The sequence below is a fragment of the Cucumis sativus genome, chromosome 4, assembly GCF_000004075.3.
Source record: "Cucumis sativus cultivar 9930 chromosome 4, Cucumber_9930_V3, whole genome shotgun sequence".
In the NCBI taxonomy this organism is placed as follows: Eukaryota; Viridiplantae; Streptophyta; class Magnoliopsida; order Cucurbitales; family Cucurbitaceae; genus Cucumis; species Cucumis sativus.
Genome location: NC_026658.2, coordinates 22,047,063 through 22,068,238, shown reverse-complemented (window position 1 = coordinate 22,068,238; position 21,176 = coordinate 22,047,063). Strand labels below are relative to the sequence as shown.

The 21,176-nt window shown below is 29.7% G+C and overlaps 1 protein-coding gene across 1 annotated transcript; it reads left to right on the top strand.

Moving 5' to 3' along the window:
• Positions 1–492: 492 nt before the first annotated feature.
• On the top strand, positions 493–936 carry LOC105435383 (proline-rich protein HaeIII subfamily 1-like). The gene has a single exon (XM_011656097.2). The coding sequence runs from the start codon at positions 493–495 to the stop codon at positions 934–936; it is 444 nt and encodes a 147-aa protein (XP_011654399.2).
• Positions 937–21,176: the final 20,240 nt, after the last annotated feature.

Sequence of the window (21,176 nt, the reverse complement as noted above, 5' to 3'; positions counted from 1 at the left end):
TGAAAAAACGTTAAATATTTACTCAAAATTGTGTGTAATTATTTTTGGAATTGAGTGATATTTTGTGATTATATAAATAATTTGCAATTTTTTATTTTATTTGAAAAGATCCGTGCGTGGATATTCGTGTTTTTATATTACGAGTACTTTCTATTTAACTAATTGAAAAACTTTTTTGCTATTTTTGAAATCAACCTTTAAAATTTGCTATTTTTGTTGTTAGCATAAATAAAATCTAAATTGGTTAAATAGTTAATAACTTTCTAAAATTTGATATTCCAACTTCATAGTCACCATGGTTGAGTTGGAGGGAAAGAAATGGGGTTGGATTCTACCATAAAGGGTTAGTAACAAAATATGGAAACAAATAATCTCACAAATTGATGGTCAATAAATTGAGAAAAATACTAAATTGGAGAAAAATGATTGGTATATAAAGGGAAGCATTAGAACATAGTAAAACACAAGAAAATGGCATCAATAAGTTCGATAATGATTTTAGGAGCTTCGTTCCTTGTTCTCCTAGGGTTTCATCTTATTGCTGTCCAAACACATGCTAGACCTATTCCTCCAACTGGATCGAATCCGACTACGTCCGATCCCACTCCTCCACCACCATCAAATTCCATTTTCAAAGTGTATTCAAAAGGCATTATTCCACCATCTGGGCCAAGTCAAAGAACATCAGACTCTTCTCCACCTCCTCCCTTCAATATCTTACAAAAGAAGTTTGATTTTGGAATGTATCCAAAAGGGATACCTATTCCACCATCTGGCCCAAGTCAAAGGACATCAGATTCTTCTCCACCCCCTCCATCAAATTTCTTCCATCACAACACCTTTGGTTTTGGAATGTATCAAAGACGCGTACCTATTCCACCATCAGGACTCAACCCAAGGACATCTTACTCTCCTCCCCCGCCTCCATCTCAATAGCTTCACGGTCAACAACGATAATCGAACAAAAAATGGAAAACAATTGAGAGAGGAAGGGAATTATGCATGGCAAAAGAAATTTTCTTTATCTAATATTATTATGTATCAATAATTGTTATAATCCAGGGATGCCTTAAGGATATATATATATATATATTTCTCTTTTAATATTTTACAAATATATGATAATACTATTACTATTCTATAAATCAAAGAAATTCAATTTGATTATACTAGAACCAAGTTGTTGTAATTATTAATTTCTGAGTTCAACTACTGGAAAGTAGAACATAATTGAACTATTGCAAACTGGAAGATAGTTTATGGCATAACCATTTAAGTTAAAAGGAGGTTTATTAAGACGTCAAATAACTTCACATCATTTTGAATATTCACAAATCCCATTAGTCCATTATTCGAATTTCTAGGTGATTAAATTGATAACAAAATTATGTACATTATTGCATGCAAGCATATAAGTTCATTTGATAACGATACTTTTATTGGTTTGCTGTTCATATTTTTACATGTTTTACGCCCAAGGTAGCAATTATGGTTTTTATTTTTATTTAATTGAAAAGGTACGGGACTTTTTTTTTCTTTTTTTTTTTTTGAAATTAAGTTTATAAATATTACTTTTCCTTCTATAAATTTTCATTGTTTTGACTTACATTTTCTACCTATAATATTTCAAGGAATCAATTCACGTTTTGAAGGTAAAAAAAAAAAGGTTTGAAAAACGTGTTTTTGTTTTCAAAAATTAACTAGAAACCTTAAGCACGATTTATTTTACAAAGGTGAAAATTATAATGAGAAAATTTAGAAGAAACCATCATAAATTTCGAAATCGAAATCAAGTGTGACCTATAATTTTAATTAGTTCTCAAAATGGAATAAAAGTAGTGTTTAATGTTTATAAATGTAATTATTTTAAAAAAAAAATTAGGAAAAAAATTGTTCACATATTCAATTTGTGAAAAGTATTTCCAAGTTCAAATGGAAATTCCCATTCATATCTCTCACACTTTCTTCTCTGTCTAATTTCCATATGAAGTAGTTAAATAATGTACCAAAATCTTCTTCATAAAGTTTTCTTTCCTTAACAAAAATTTCCATTTCAATTCAATATACACAAAACTTTCCAAATTTAATTTACAGAAATTATTATTGTTCGTATGTGCTCGCCAACTTTCCTTATATGTAATTTTGAGTTTCATTAGAGGTGTACAAATATGGGTTGAACCCAAATAATTCGAACTATCCAACTCATATTATAAGGGTTGGATTGTGTTAAGCTAAAATATAGGTTGGGTTGGGTTATGTTAATTTTTTTTTATTTTTTCGGGTTGGGTTGGGTTAGATCTCAGATTGGAGGGTTGAAAAATTTGGTTCAATCCAACCCGAATTAATATGGTATATAAATAAATAAATATATTATTTTAATAAAAAACAAATTAGAGTTATACAAATTTTGAATTTATTGTATGAAAGTTTGAATTATGTATGTTTGAAATTTAAATGTAACAATTTCATACTTTTATAACTATTAGAAACTAGAAAACATAAATTTTTTTAAAAAAATATATTTATATATACAACCCGACAACTCAATCCAACCCAACCCAACCCATATTTTACAGATTGGGTTGGGTTGGGTTAGAAACTAAATTTGGGTTATTTAGGTTGTCAACCCAAATAATCCGAATATATGGGTTGGGTTGAGAATCTCCCACAACCCGATTTCACCCCTAATTTCATTCATGTATTTTTTATGTTAAAATTATCGACTTGGTTTATGAAAATTGAATTTTGTATCAATTTGATCTCTAAAATTTTAAAAATTATAAATTTAAGCAATCAACGTTGATATATTTTTTTCAAAATTTATAAATTTATTTAACATAAAGTTGATGGGTTAAAGTTTCATATTCCACATAAAATTTAAATTTAAAGTTAATACCTTAATAGAGATTTGATAAAAATGATAAATTTGACAAAATATTTATAAAATATACCAAAATTTTAAATTCTATCAATGACCGACACTGAAATGTTTAATCAGTGACATTAATTGACAAAAGTATAAGATTATCGGTGTCTATAATTGATAGAATCCAAACTTTTCTATTTTGTAAATATTGTAGTTTATTTTACTATATTTGACAATATCTTAAGTTTAATTAATTTTTAAATTTGTTTATTTTACAATATTTAAAAATATCCTTAGTTTAATTAATTTTTAAATTTTCTTTAGAGACTTATAATTAGACATATTTAAAATTTAAACAGATATAAATATGTTCTATTCGTAAGGCTTCGAGTTTAAGAGGGAGACATGAATGAAACAGTATTACATATGAATGTGAGGGATCCTAAGAACATGAAAGTAAGGTTAAAAAGAATTAAAAGTTCCTACTTATACTAACAAGGTGCACCTTTTTTTTTCGGTGGCTCGATCATAGAAACTCCAAAGTTAAGCGTACTTAGCTTGAAGTAATTCTATGTTGAGTCACCTCAGCATGAAAATTTTTCTAGGATATGTGAGAATGATGATAAAGTATGTTGAAAGAATGCATGTTGGTTTGTGGAGTGATTGTTTTTCGTTCCTAAGCATTTAAAGGTACTAGTCAAGCAACACGTGCGATGCACATGTAATCTTGTAGTTTCCATTAGTTCCTTTGTAATGGTAGTTTCTGAATATATAATAAGAATTAGAGGTTTGATAATGTAATATTTTTTATTTTAGTTTTCATATTATCCTCTTTGGAAAAAAAAATCTTCTTTCTAATTTAACGAGAGAGAAAATGTTATAACAATTAAATTATTGAATTAATATGTTAATATTCTAGTATTGTAATATATATAATGCAATCATTTTTATTCTAATTTTTCTAAACTCGAAATGAAGGGTTTAGCGTATTAATTATTACTTTCATTAATTATTTTTTTTCCTTTTTAATGTTTGCTCTAAATTTTGAATCTTATTAATTAAATTATTTTTTTAAAAAATAAGTGCATATATTTATTTTGTTTTTCTTTTATAAATTTATACATTGATCTCCCATATACATTGAAACAATCAATGTACTAATATAACACACCTCCACCTAAAATAGATTCAACCTATCTTGATGAGTCACATCCCATTATCATCAAATGCACTAAGTTACCTAGAATTTCACTCGACGAAAGGTAATACAGAAATTTGTGAAAAATGTAGGGGTAAAAGGAGCATGTAAAAATGCTCCCTACATAGCCTCTTTTAATATAACGAGGAAAAACCGGTACTTGTGTACCAATTTTTAAAATGTTTGCCAAGCTAACGTATTTATGAAATCGTTTTATGATTAGTTTTTAAATGTTTATGAAATGTTGTTTTAAAACCTTTCATTCACTAGGCATGTTTAACTCATACTTTTAAAACTGTTTTCCACTTTTCAAATAGAGGTCATGTTCTTGAAGCCTGGTTCGCAGTTGTCTGTCTACTAAAGGGTTTGGTCTTTTCCTTGTATGTGTCATGTTGTTTTGAAGCTATGTATATTTGGTCTTTTAATTGCCAAATTTAGGCTAGGATTTTAAAGGAAAATCTGTGCTAAAAATAGTGTATTTAATGATGTTTTGTGTCAAGTGGAGAATAGAATTGAGTTTTGAGTTTTGAGATTTGAGTTCTCACCAAGAATAAAGAATCAAAACCTCAAATAGTTGATTTCTTAGAAAACAAAAATTAGAATAACTAAGAAAGAAAGTTTTTGAAACAACAATTAGATAATTAAAATTGAGATTCAAATTATAATTCAAAGACCATAAGTGTATACATGAGATTCGATAGCTTTGAACTTCTAAGATCAACACGCTACCCAATATGGATTAAAGAAATGTTTGTTTACAAAACTCGAAATAAGTCATAATAATATTTCTTACAAGCATTTCATCCAACACCTATAGCAACACCTATAGCACGTTTGGCACACACGCACGTAATCAAATGCGTGGAACTAAATACCTATGAGCTTATTTGATGGGATTTCGATGTCTAGAAGCTACCAATGCCTTTGTTTGGGGTGTAGGATTTGAAAATTTGGATTTTTTATGTTTGTGTTTGAGGTGCTGGTTTTGAATTCTAGGTTTAGTTAATCAGTTTAGTTTTTTTTTTTCAAACTTTTAATTGATATTTTTTCTTCATATGTTATACCTTTAATTCAATTTCTTGACTCTATTGATTTTCATGACAATAATGTAAGAACAAAAAATTTCAATATTTAACAACAATAATTATAGTTGCATTAACATGAATGGTCAAATAAGAAACATTACAAATCATTCACAAAATATGATAAGTCATGTTAATCTAATGAGGTTTACGAAAGTTCTAGTTAAGCAACTTCAAAAAAGGTTTAATAGATTTCAAAATAAACATAACCAAAAGAGTCAAGCAAAAACAAAAATCAAGTTGGGTTATATTTAGTCATAGTTATGATTGCCTTTTTATGATATGCATGCAGTGTATTTTTGTAACAAACTGAACTATTAAACTAAGCTAGTAATGAAAAGGATAAATATCAAAACACTACAACAAATATGCCTTTTAATAGCATCCAACTATAGCATATTTAGTATTATGCTATAAAAAATAAAAGAAAAAAAGCAGAAAAAGAAAATTAAAAAAATGATTTTTTTAGGTTTTGGGCGTTATGCTTACTGCCCCAAATGTTCCTTTTTTATTTTTTCAGACTTCCACCGATTTTCCTCTTCTCTCACAGACCCCTCCCCTGATTTCCCTCTTCTCCCAAACCCATCCTTTCTCTCTTCTCTTTCTCTATTTTCCATGGTAGCTTCCAAATCTCTTCTCCTCTTCCTTGCCTTCACCACCATTGCTGCCATCGTCTTCGTCCACAATATTATCGACATGCTAAAAGACTTCCCTCAGTACAACATTTTCAATAATTATATATCTCCAACAAACCAGACTTGCCAACGAGATAAACAGCCGTCAGACTATCATTGTCCTTGTTGTTGCCAATGACGCTCTCTCTCCCATCCTTGACAAACATCCTCTCTCCGTTATAAAAAATCTCCTCAGTCTGTACATCATCTTGGACTACTACGATCCCGCAAAACTCCACAAGATCTCCAACGTGACCACTCTCTCCACTACCCTCTATACCAAACCACAGGTCATAATATATTGCCTTCTTCATTTAAGTTTTTTATTTTTATTCTTTTTTAAAAATTGTGTGTGGGTGGGGGGGAGGGTTGTGAAAATTTGTAGTATTTTATATTCTTCAGTTAGTTCCTTTGGTTTTTTTTTCTTCTACTCATCTAAGGCCCATTAAAGTTTGGGAGAAAATACTTTGGTCCACTGGTGTCTTTGCCTTTGTTTTGAAAAAAGTGCCATAAATTTTTATGCTCAAGAATGAAGAAACGGGAAATAATATTTATTTACGATCTAGTTGCTCCTTTTACTTAAATCATGTATTGTCTTTTTGTGAAAGAAAAAGAATTTGTGGATTGGTGTAATGTTTAAAATAACGGTGCTTAAATGCTTCTATTTTGCTAATGCATTATAATAAATATATTGTTTTACCCTTGAGTGATCAGATAATTTATACTTTCCACAAGGGCTATGGTACTTGCAGATGGTGGATTATGCTGTACAGATGAGTTCGATAAAATGTCTACAGAATATCAGGTGTTTTGAACTGAAACCTGAATTTCTCTCTTCAATTCTTAGTTTCCTTTTTCATGGCACATTTTCTTACATTAGATTATTGCAGGCCCTACTGGATCAATTAACCCATGGAACAACAATGTGTATCAATTGCAAAAGCTGAACTGATAGAAAGTCTATCAGCTCACACTTTTATTTTAGCTGCAGCTAACCCTGTTAGTGGTCATTACAAGTAAATTTTGTTGTTTTACTACAAGTAAATTTAGTTGTCCAGTAATGTATTTGTTTTAGTAATTCTCCCTGGGTCGTTCAATTTTGTGTTTGATAAAACATTTTTTTTAATGGAACATCTAAAATGTCAAGTATGGTTTTTATTTTTTTATATTTATTACTGGTCTCGCTAGGTGTCTGTTAACTTCCGATTATAGTTTCGTAAGGAAGTACCCAAAAAATATCGTGCTCCTGAACACACATAATCTAATGATGTACATCTGGTCTATCAGTGAACCCGAAGGAACACCTAAGAGAATCGAGCTATAAGTGACTTCGTCGGACTACTCATAAAACATATCATGATGCACTTGTGGTCCCGTTGAACTTATACAATCATAAATTTGTGGAAGGTGATGATCCCAAAGGACATCCACATGAGTAAAATCCTAATAGACAAAGTTAACAGAACACCAGTCCATAGCATGTAGTATATCATAAATATCATTACATGGCATGAATATCAATCATAACATCCTTATCATGTGATTAATATATCATGCACCATAACATATCATTCATCCATATCAGTCATCAATATCAGTTATCAACATCATTCATCAACATCAACACATTATGCATCTTAGCTACATCAATGCATAATGAAAAATACATGGAAGCTTTTAATTTTATGTTCGACGGTCCAGTAGTAGAATCTCTTACCTTGAGATTAGCAAATCTTGGCTGACAGTCAAAATTCAATAACCCAATCCTAAACATAGACAAAATTAAATCATTAATTTTGTCAACCAAATATTTATTTAGAGTTTCGAATACCAACAAAAAGGTTGAAACCAATTCAACCGTGACTGGTAAAAATTTACAACTCAAAACCTCCAACTAAAATTAGCCAAATGAACCTAAGGAAAAATAATCAAACTTTAAGATAATTGAACTTAATCAAAAAAATAAATCTACTTTAACCAAAAGTCAATATCTGATGGGCATACCTAAAACTCAATCAAAACTCATCAAAGAAAAGTCTCAAAGATGCCTCAAAAGCAAATGGCTTGGAAAAACAGTGGCTCGACTTAGATATGGAAAAAATGACACAAGTCTAGGAGAACTGACTCGGTGACAGAGATGTTGGCTCACGTATCAACTGGTACAAAAGGGCTCGGCAAGGGGTACTGTTTATTTTAAATCATGCATTAAATTCTCTCAAGTTTCACAATCGTAGGTTAACATGAAAGGCTCTAAATTTGTCAACTATAATGGGCGGTGAAGTAGGGTCATGCGATGAAAGATGCATTCCTATTCTTACGTTGCTAATGATCATTTAAACTCTATCGCGCAAGCTTTCCTCTCTATCAACCCAGTAGAAGCAATGAGAGATTTCCTGAGTAGTTCAGGGTCGAACTCAGGGAATATAAGCTCCTAATTTATCTAATTGTGTACTAAATCATATGAACAGTATATTAGCTACTTCAACTATTTACACTACTATGCTTGGTGGCGCAAGGTGAACATGACATTATGACATGATGAAATAAGAACTCAATATAAACAGGGGAAGAAAAATTGAACTACCAAATGCTACAATCGATGACTTAATACCTTGAGGCAATACAAACATCTCTTAACTAAGAATTAAGGCGAGCAACTCTTCAGTGCAAAGTCATACTTGCTCTCCTTTCGAGATACAAATACACAAGTTAAGTGATGCAGTTATCTAATCATTTAGATTGAAGTAACAATAACTAATCCTCAATTACAACACACCTTTAAGTGCTTCTGCCACACACGTTAACCTCTAAGTAATGTATGTAGATCAGGATGAGTTTGACAACAAGAATGCATTGTTGCATTCTTCTTGCCACATGCTTAGTTAAATACGATTTTTACCTTCTTTATGAATATAGTCTCTACCTTTGCTCTTCTCTCGAATGAGCAAGGCTAAGATACTTACGTTTAACTAAACAAAACTCTTACGACATTCATTATAACTTTTGTGGTATTGGCTACTTTGTTCATTGTTATTTAGCCAATCAATTACAAGTATATAGAAGAGGTAAGAAAATAGGAGAATGGAACAAGAAATACATTGCTTTCATAACTGATATTGTATGTCTTTCAACCACGAAGTTTTTTTTACAAAACAACACAAAATAAAAATGATAAAATGGAACTACAACAGATGTGTTACACTGCAGAGTTTGATTTCTCGTGCACCTTAGCTCTGCTTTTTGCCTATAGATGAGGGGAAACAATGAGATTGAAGGATATCTCTCTCTCCAGCATCAAGCTCTCACCTAAAAGTCAAGGTAAAAGAAATGGATGGATGAGTTGGGGAACTTGCTCTTCCGGCTAATGGTTGCTCACTCTTCTTAAGAGGAAAACTCTGTTTATATACATGAAGTGGCTCTGACATTTTGGCATGCATCATTAAGGCTTCTAAAAAGTTGTAGCTATGCCCTGGACCAATTGTCCTTTTCTGAAATTTTCGCCAACCTCTTGTGTTTGCTAGTGGCTTGAATGTCTAAAATCTGCTTTCTCGCGTTGAAGAGGTTGGTTGAATCTCCTCGTGTACCATGTTCTATTCGCTGAGCTTCACTCTGAAGAGATAAAAGCCTTAGACAGCGGAAGATTTTACAAACTCATTCTTCAATTTAATTTGGGGATCTCAAAATACCAACACATTGACAAAATAATATAGAAACTAATTTTTTTATTATAACTTAAAGCCTAAGCATTCTTTCTAATTATAGATTTGAGAAAGAAGATCTTACTTAGTTTGTCACCTCTGAATCTACTAAAACTCCAAATTGGAACACCACCCGTTGGAGACCTTCCTATCACTTGAGATGAGATTGATTTGTAGAGAACCAACTGGGATGAAAAAAAATTTAAAGATAAATTATTTTTGCAGACAGCAAAAACATTGGCTTAATTGATTAAGACAAACTTTTTTTTCTTTTGCATATTTATAACTTCCTTTCCTTGAGGGAGCAAAAGAGAATCATAAAATTTTATTAATTTAACAAATATTAAATTAGTAGAAATCTCAAATCAACTAATTAATTAATGAATCAACCAATAATTAATTAAATCATATTTAATTAATATTTCATTTAATGCATATTTAATGAATATCTCTCATATATGTTATAGTTTTAAATTAATTTAATTAAATCGAATTAAATTAAATTAAACTAAACTATTAATTAGTTCTCTAATTAATTAATATCTAAATTAAATATCTTATATTGAACTTAAATTAAATTTAAATCATAGTCAAATGTAAGTTTCTCTCATGACCAATCATTTTAATATGAATCCAATTCACATTAAATTAATATTTGAACGAATTAGGAAAAGGACCTAATGGACCTAGAGATCACAAGCTACAATGATGTGAGATTAATTGGTTAAACTCATTAACCACATTAATCAATATTCGTTGACTATGTGTACACTCCACTAAAAACTTATAGCCACGGTAGATATATTTATGTGTCCATGGATATAGACCAATAATAGTAAGTTAGTCTTTCATGAATGTTCGTAACAGACGACAATCAGAGAGCTATCAGAGAGTTATCAGACGACAATCAGAGTGTTATCATAGGGCTATCAGAGAGTTGTCAGTTTTTAAATTTACTATATATATTTGCAATTTAGAAAATGTAGTGACATGGAGTCTATTATCATAAATTTTTTGTTATTTTGTAAACGCCCCTTAAAAAATATCAATTAAAAGTGAATATTCCTTTTGATATTTTTAATATGTCAAGTAAATATTAACCACACTTGATATTATGGAAATCATATAATAACTAACATAAAAAAGTTTAGAAGTGTCCATCAAATTTCTATTTTTTTTAGGAGTGTTAGACATTTTCTCTTTAAAATGTTGGAAAATGCGGGTTTGTACTTGAAAATTTAGAACGGAACATCATAAAATTAGAAGTTTCATATTATTTTAGCCAAAATACATACAAATACACATGTAAAACTGAGTTTAAAAAATCAACCAATATTTTAAAATAGTAAAACTTTACAAACGAAACTGTTGACATTTAATTCACATAATGTATGAAAGTTGTTAAAATCATTACTATTTTTCCTAAATGAAAACAAATTCATGCATGGTGTTTTGTTTAGTTCATAGAAATGTTCACTATTTTTACATAAATGAAACAGATTAATGCATGGATGGGATTTAATGCAACTTTTACGGCCTTACTTGAACAGGATCTGTTCTATAGGTTGTAACATCCGTGTTCTTGAGTTCTAAGAGATTTAATGTAACTTTGTGTATTTAAACCATTGAAAATCATAGAATTTCTATCACTCTAATTCTTAACAAAACAATAGTTTGGAAATTTGAATATCTTAAGAATATGGATTCTTCCCGTATCATATGTTTTGCTCTTATTTTTGCAGGTTCTTTTTCTTTAATTTCCTCCACAATTATTGTATTATCATGTGTTACAAAAGTAAATAACCATTATAGTACATATTGGATTGCTAATTTGCCTTGCTGTATACTTATCTTTTTATGTTTTTTTATATAGTTGCATTGTTGTTGGCGTCTCAAGACGTCTCAGCTGCTCAAAGATGTCAAGACGTTTTGTATAACACTGGGTGCAATCTCAATGACTGTGGAAAGAAATGTTGGGAAAAGCATCATACTATTTCACATCAATGCATTCCAACTAATCCTTCTCAAACCATCTATGCTTGTTATTGTTTCTTTGATTGTGGAGGTCAAAAGAATTGATCAGCATGCTCACATCTTTCCAATTTTATGTAATGTACTTAGTCTTTAAACTTCTAAATAATATCACACATCTTTCCTAATCCTTAACTGTGTTACAACAATTTGATGTCTTGAATACAAGGTTCAATGAACTAAAATTCTTCCAACAAATAACAATTTTCATGGATTACCTTTCCTACGACAAATTTCAAAATTTACGACTTTGTATCAACCCTAGTATTAGGGTTCCAAATTAATTACAAACTGATACCAACTATAAATATGTCGTGACCATATTGTTTTTAAATATCTTCAATAAAAACAAAACATTTGTACAAAAATGACTCAGAAAAATTTGTAGTCGCCCACAAACTTTCTTCAAATAAAATAAAATTTTTAATTCATCGAACTCAATAAAAATTAATTAGGACTGATAGAAGAATAACAAAATAAAATGTTTACTTTGGATAAATGACAAATTTTTATTTAAATTGATAAAATAAAAAAATATGGAATAAAAATTGCTGGATCAATGTCTTAACTGCGCATACCTAAGTTAAAAACTAGAATCCTAAATACAATTATTTAATAAATCACAAATACTCTATAATTAAATCAAACTCCCCACACACAATTCATATCTTCTTCAAATTGTGGGCGTTCAGGCACATTCAAATGTCCAAGGATTCAAACATTATCAATCTCTTCACATCTTTCAAACCTTTCTCAAGCACTTAAAGTATTCAAAGGTTGAGGGAAAGAGGGTCACCGAACAACATTCTTGAAACCCTTGAAACTCTTCAAAGCCAAACAAATTGTAGATTTCCTAACTTCTGCTTCCGTAGATTCCATCTAAAAAAATTCTTGAAATCTTTCGTCCCCTTCAAACCTTTTATCAGTTGCAGAAACATTTGGAGTTTCAAGTTTCGTCCCCAAATACACTATAATTCACCACAATCAGATTCAACACATTTCAGAACACATGGAGTCATAGACAATAGATATTCACAAATAATTTGAAGTACAAAGCAATGTAAAACTATAAGTCAGTTAAACCAAACAACAAAACAATCGAACAAAATCTATAAGTTAGCTACAGTTTCAAGTATCCGACTCCATAACCCATTACACTCCAAACATAATACACAAATACGTAACTTACATCAATTAGATACAATATATTACAGAATGGATGGGATCATAGATAACAAATATTCACAAATACAATATAATTACACAAAATACAATATATTTTATATGAAACAACAACCACATACTTTGTATTTTAGGTATACATAATTCATATATACTAAGTACTATATCACACATACCTCACCTTTTTCTTTTGTCATTGGTGCTTTCCATTTCCGTTTTCTATCCTCTTTTGCCCTTTCTTTCTTAAGGAAATTGGCAGCAAAATTCCATATAACTTTTACATTTATCCGATGCTACAAACCGTTACCTTCTTTCCCTTTGGCGTATCATTTTCTCTCTTTATATTCTCTATTGATTCTTCATTTGTTTCACTTGTTTCTTTCGTCCCTGAACTATATTCTTCATTCACGTTTGTCTCATCTTGTTCTTCATCTTCGTCTTGTTATCTGGTTCACTTTTAGTATTATCATGTTCAGCAAGGTTATATGAATTTACTAAATATAGTACATTTTATGAATTGAAGTACAACCTAGAAAACATACCTTCTCTTCATTCTCTGCTTCTCTCTTCTTCTTCACACTTCCTTCTCATAATTGTCTTTTTTGAAACAATAAAGTTTCTTCCAATGGTACACATGGTCAACTTGCTCTTTCTGTTAACCCATATTATTTTTTAAAACTGAAAGCTCATATTCATGGTAGTTGAGTTTATATAAATACCCAAAAATTCACTCTTCCAATCTAATTCAAATATCCCTAATCACAATCTTCATTTGCTTCAGATCATACCACCATGGACCAATCCAGTATTTCTTCCTAATGGTAAATTTACCCTTCCCCTGCGCCCTGATGATGATCTCCATCAACTAATAATCAAAATCCCATGTTTCATCATTTCATTTCCTTTTGCAAATTAAACGGCAATGTCGCTTCCATCGCTGGTGTCGTCAAGTGAATTTGGCAAATCCTCCACCATATTGTTCATTTAACACGGCGCCAGAGTAGTCCTCGCCGACATCCAGAACGATCTCGCCCAACCACTCTGCAAAGAACTCAGATCAGAGGAAAGCGTTTCCTACATGCTAGACGTAACTAGTGATTCCAATGTGAAAAACGCCAATTATATAGTATAATTTTTTGGCACAAGAATATAAGTTTAAAATAAAAATCAACCAAAATAAGTGGGCAATGGAAATTAGCAAAGTTTTAGGTTTTAGGGGATGATAAAATATTTTAATTCAAGTTTTTATTATATATTATTTAATAAATTTTTTATAAATACTTTTTAATATATCTTTTTAAATTATAACAATTTAAATTTTAATTGTTATTAAGAATTTATATAGTTGTCATTATTTTAGGAATGTTAGGTAAGATTTGAATTTAAATTTAGGATGTTAGGGGATAATATAAAATTTAAATTCAAATTGTTATTAAAAACATATATTGTATATTATTTAATAAAGAATCGAACCTAGTGAATTTATCTTTGTTATTATTTTAGGGGTATTATCTAAAATTTGAATTCGACACAATTGGCACAATAAAATAAGTTTTTTAAACAAAATCAACCAAAATAAATGGATAATCATCATTAACACGATTATAGGAGATGTTAATTCTTTTAAAAAATTTATTATTAACTATATGTACCATGTATTATTTGATAATTTTTAAAAATAATTTAAAATATAGATAATACAAAAATGTTGATTTTATGTTTGTAATTGTTTTAGAAATATGATATAATATTTGAATTCAAAATATTATGAAATATAATGAATCAGCGAAACGGTTGAAATTCTCTTAGCCAATTCCAGGGAAAATCATTATTCAAACATAAGTCTAATGAATTAAATAAATAAATATTAATTAATTTGATTTAAATACTAAAAATCTAAAAATATGTTGTGGATTATAGGCATATATTTAGAAAATATTGGAAAAATCTTGTCAATCCCAAAAATATCATAAATTAGTTAAGATTTTTCAACACTTATTATACTTTACAAATACACTGTATTTGTGACTGTATGATATTTCACCCATTCTTTGCATATGCAAATACATTGTATCCATAAAAAAATGTATTGTCCCATATAAAAGGGTAAAATACACTGTATTTTTCAGTTTGTTATTCAAAATTTGTCATTCTCACGTGATTATCTCTTTTAACTACTACAATAATATTGCAATAGCAATAAGCCCAAAGTCGAATCACACGGAGCCTACGATAGTATTTTTCAATGATAAATCGATGTACAAAAAGTAATACAAATGGGGTTTTGGTTTTGCTGACAATAAAATTAAATTGCATGAAATTTATGAAGTGATTAAAAGTAGGATAGATCTTAGTCCTAACGGACTAAAATATTTCATGAATATTTTTATTCTTTTGTAAACTCTTCTCAAAGCAAAAATTCTAACACATTACAAAAAAAAAAAACAAAAAAAAAAGTAGTAAATAGAAAACATGGTTAGCTAACCTTGTTATTTTTTCTATTTGTGGTGGCAAAATCTATCAAAATGAAGGTAGAAAACAAAATCTAACCAGAAACAAAGTCACACAGAAAGTAAGCTAACCTTATTATGAAAAAACCAATACCAAAATTGTATTCCTCTCGAGAACTAGACCATATATATGATGGTTATGATGTCAGCAAAAGATTTCTTTGGTGATGATATTTTAGAACGTAGCGACTGAGGGTAGGCTTCTTTGTCGAATGGCACCAACTTTATTCTCTCAATTTCCATATGAAATTTTAAAAACATAGTTACTAATAATTTAAAACCAATGGAGATATGGATGATTTGAAACCACATCATCAACAATTTGTCATTAAAGTTTGAAAAGTAAATAAAACTAGTTGTCTATTGTATATAGTTCATGGTTATGGCCTATAGGAATGTTAGGAAGAGAAAGCTTAAAACCAAAAATATCATTCTCAAGAAACCCAATTGCTAAAAAGCAAATTTCTCGGCATTTTCAATTTGTAGAGGGTTCTCTCTTGAGATGCCAAAATGTAACATCCATAAGGTTTTATCAAGCATTTCCTTGCCTTTGCATTCTCAAATACTTGGTGATTTCTAACTCTTTTATTGGCCTGCCTCCATGCTTCCATTTGGACTTCCTTTTGAAACTTTGTTTTCTAATTTCTTTTCGTTCCTTTTGAGTTTGTATCTTTTACGTTTTAGGCTCTTTTCATTTCTTTAGTGAAAATTTTCGTTATTTGTTAAAAAAGACACTGATAAAAGCAAGCCACATGCCTACAACTCAAGAATAGGGACAACAAAACCAACATAGAGCACAAGAAACCATACAGTATTGTTAATTAAACTTATGATAGGTAAGGAGAAGAAAGAAAATATATAAGAACAGGTGAATCAACTTTCCAACCATGATATAGAGGAATGTCCAGCAAACTAAAAAACACACATTCTGCAAATACAACATTAAACTTAGTTCAGAAAAAGGCAAACGTAAATAAAAAGACTAGGTGCGGATTTAGGTCTATACTACTACCTCCTAAACTTAATATTCATATATATCCTTGTTGCTAGACGTGGTAGCAAATCAGTGGCATCAAGTATCAACAATGTTCTGCTGTTGATTTTCAACGAAACCAACATCTTTATTCTGTTAACCAACAAGTGAATATCAAAGAACTGAACAAGGTGAAACCAGGGTGGAAGAAATTTTTCATATAGCATACAAAAGAGTACGTTACCTACAACAACCCCAATCTTTCTTAAAATCCCTAATCTTCGAACGAGGTGAAAGAGCAAAGAAGAAATATATATAAGATGTAAACGCCTAGCCCACTATTAGTGGATTATTAGGTGTTGAGAGTTAAGAAACTAATTACATGCAATTTGGCATGTAATTAGCTTATTTAAAGGACATTTTTTAATTTGGCGAAAATTTTTGGCAATTTTTTTTTTTTTTTATGAATTACAAAAATTATGTCAACCTAATTTTCTCTCCCAATTAAATCTCAAACCAAAAGTTCTCCTCAAATTTTCCATTCCTCTCCCAACCCGATTTTAAGTCCAGAGATGAGTAGGTTAACCCTAACGGTGGTCCCGATTTGAGTTCATGAAGAGATATAGAGGATTTCAGAAAGCTTCAAAGGTACGTTTTCGATTAACCCTAATTCATTATAATTAGGGTAGTTTATGCATATAGAGTTTTTGATCCATAATTTCGCTGCACTTGTATGCTTTCCATCAGTTGGAGCGCTGTAGCGCTCTATTTTAGCGAAATTATATGAAATTGTCATTTGCACTTCTTTTGGCCTATTCTTGTTTGTTTTAGCTCCGATTTTGAGCGATTTTTGTTGTGTTAAGTTTGTTGTGATGTGTAGATGAATATTTTCTATAAAATGGTGAACTTAGTGATTAAATAGAGTGATATGGGAAGAGTTAAACACTAAAAAATACGTAAAATATAGTCCTAACACATGTTTTATGGTTTTTATAATTGTACCATGAGCTATGGTCTCTCGATTCTCTATGTGGGGGGTTTGAGGAGGTCCAGTATACGATTTGAATGTGACATATGTGTTTTGGATCCATCATCGTGCACACAGAGGCTTTGGGTCGTGTGGGGGGGGTGGTTATAGGCTTTTGGGAGCATGGTCTGCGTGCACAGTTTTAAAGCTGGATGCATCAAGATGATTCCACATCAGGTATGGTTATGATATGTGACTTATGGTGTGGGGTACAAGTTATTTGATATGATACATGACTATTTTGACTGTATCTCGACGGAGCTTGCTATGGTTTTCTATGATATTTGTTTTTCTCAATCGTTGTAATTATCACTTTATAATGACTAATACAGTTTCTGGAGAAGGCTATTTGTTAACCAACAACCATACTTGTGCTTATAAATTCTTTATTGGTTTTCTTATCGTAGTGTCATTAACAAGTGAGGAGCACCAACTGTGGATACTTCAAGTTCGTATCAAGTATAAAAACATTTTCACGTTTTTCACATATAAAGGGGTGATTTAAAAAGTGGGGATGATTTTTTAAAAAAATTAGGAAAAAGAGGTGTTCAAAACTATTTAGTAAAAGGGGTGGTTGTTTTGGCATTATTAGAATGTGTCTCTTCAAGAGACGCATCCCATGTTATTTTCTTTTTTTTTACGGAAAACGGGGAAATAAAGTCAGTGAGCCCCGTCAATTTATATAATTCATATTATTATTATTATTATTATTATTATCTTTATTATAATTATTACAATATTAAAATAACAAAATAACAAAATTTATGTAAAAATTATTATTTAAAAAATTATTTTTATAAAATTATAAAAATATTTTACTTTTTATTCTTTAATCACATGTATATACACTCACGCACAATTAATTTATTATTGATTTATATCTTATCTCAATTTGTGTTTGTTATTGATTTATATTCTATCTCAATTTATCCTTCCACCACATGTTATCTTTCTTTTTTTAATAACAAATCATTTCTAATTTGTATGAATTGAAAATTATTAAATATTTTTGTAACAAAATTGAATATTAAAAAGTTGAATCTATACAATATAAAAAATTATAAAGTTAAAAAAATCATTAAAACATAAAAATGAGAGTTAAACATATTAAAAATGGAATTAAAGAATGAAGTTACGATAATAATAATAAAAATAAAACAATAATAATAATAATAATAATTTATAGTTAGTGGAACTCATTCAACAAAATGACAAAAAAAAAAAAAAACTCAATTTCCCTAAATAGTTTTGAAAATACCCCTTTTTTCCAATCTTTTTTAGAAACAACCATTTTTTTTCAATTGTCACCATATAAAGTATACTTGTTATTGTCACGAATAATGATATTTTTTATATTTCTTAAATTTCAAATGTCAATATTCTTGACCTTTCTTGTAGTCGCAAACTAACATTTCAAACATTTTTAAAACTAACGTTCTTTTTATACCTCAAGACCAGTGGTACTTGAGTTTGAAAAAACTTCTTTTAAAATAACACTCATTTTCTAGTAGGGGTAACAATTCATTTTATTTTATAAAATGGTAGTAATTTTTTCTTTGAACAATAAGTAACTATAAATATTTATATACTTTACAACTTGTAACCATTTGGTCCTTATGGTTACAAATACTATTAAAATTTACTGAAATAAATATCTACGTGTAAACTCATAAATTTATTGAAAATCAATTTTTATACAAACTATAAAAACTATGTTCTTAGATAATGAAAGTTAACACTAACACTAAATTGTCACAAATGGCAAACAATATGGACTAAATTGTTGTTAATGTTTAGAATAAGTTGTTACAAATTTGAAAGCAAGAGGGATAAAAAGTCTTATTTTTAAAAGTTTATTGACTAAATTATAGAAAAATTGTATCGTATAGACACAGACAAAATTAGAAAAGAGTCGTCCATAGCACCTATTTTTTATATATTATAAATATGACAAATATGACAAGTAATTAAATATATCAGACGACAATTAGAGGGTTATCAAAAGGCTATTAGAAGACTATTCACTTTTAAATTTGCTATTTTTACAATTTAAAAAATGTGATGACATAGGTCTTATTATTTCTTAGAACATACCAATAAAGTGCTATTTATTTAGGTATTTATAAATATTTTATATTTTAGAAATCTATTCTATTGTGTTTCCTACAAAAGTGTGAACAATCTTTGTGAACAGCATGGTATAATTTCATGTTAATTACCCAATTCTACATCTACAAATATTTTATCTTTTGTTGATTACAGACACATAGTTAGCATATAGTATATCTCTTTTTATTGATGAGTATGTGCTACTACAAAATAAAGAACATAGGTTATATTGACTAAACTTCATGCTAAATAAAATACCAAGAGGAATATCTGCACATTCGACTAAGGATTGCATATATCCACACAAGCAAAACTAAAATTGATCCAAATGGAATCGAATTGTTTGATTTATGTATGTGTTTGTATGTTCAATAGGATTTTTTGAAGTAAAAAAATACTTATTGGACAAACCCTTACATCCTTTAGTTAAGATAACTAAGGATATTTTGAGCTAGATGGAATTGATTCAGAGCTATCTATATAATCCAGACAGCACACTGACCAGATGTTTAACTATTGAACTCTTAGATAGATATCAAAGTTAAAGAATTTGTAAAGTATACAGTCAAAGAATCAAATTCTAATTCTGTCATGTCTATCCTTCAACCCATAACTCTATAAATATTAAGCTACAACTTTGGGTGGAGAGCATAAGGCAGAGTTATAAAATTTTTATCAGCTTCAAAATATCAATAAGATATAGTTACGATGAGTAACCCAACCGACGACACTTTTATTGACACATTTACGTTAGAGACAGCGGGAAGGTTTGCATTTGCAAATATAAAAACGCCACCTGACCAAATACATACGTATTTTAATGTCATTGAACATGACGTTTCTATTACGGATCAAGGAAGAAAAATCAATCTAACATATGAAGAGCAAGTAAGAACATCTACTCAACTTACCCTAGAAAAACGTAAAGCTGAAGTGCTAGATGTACAATCTACCAAGACATGGACACTGTTAAGCCCATGAGAAACTCTTGTCTACTAACCACAGCATCATGGTCTGCATCATCAGGTCTTATGAGGGGAACAAAAGTAGAAAAGGTGTGAATAAAATCAAGGAGGACAATATGCACTCCCTTGGTCTATATTGAGTGTGTCTGTTTTGTCCTTGAGTTCTTAAAAGTGAGTCATTTGAGGTTTAAAAACTATGTTTAAATTGCTCTCTTGTATGTTTACCCTTGATAAATAAATTTATTGATGATGTGACATTTTATTAACGAAAATTTGGATGAATATGCTGTTTTTTCTTTAAAAAAAATTATATTGGGGCAGCTAATTTACATAATATTTAAAGATTTGTGCAACCCATGATTATACACTCTCTTTTTTATTCATGTGTTCAACTCGTGACTTATACACTCTCTTTTCTATCATACATTTCAAAGTTACCGTCTTACTGTGAAGGATTTCTTTTGAAGAATTACACTGACCGACAAACTAGACCACGATGGACGCAAGGAAAGCGTTTTCGTGAGTTCCAGATTTACCGCAGCTGACCATGTGCTAGGATTTTTGCGAGAGAGGGAGAACCTACAAAAGGGGAATTCAATAATATTGGAAATAGGTGCACTTTTTATTAAGGAAATTTTTTTTAATGACACAAAAATTATGTCATTAGTTAACAACGCAAAAATGTGTGTCAAGAAAAAATCTGTATTTTTTATTTTTAACGATACATTTTATTCAATTCCACCTATTTTCTTTTTATTTCAAGTATCATTAAAAACCAAATTTGTACTAGTGTTGTTAAGTAGGTTAACCCCAACCACCTATACACAACTTTTTTTTTTTTTTTGTTATGGGCTTAACTAA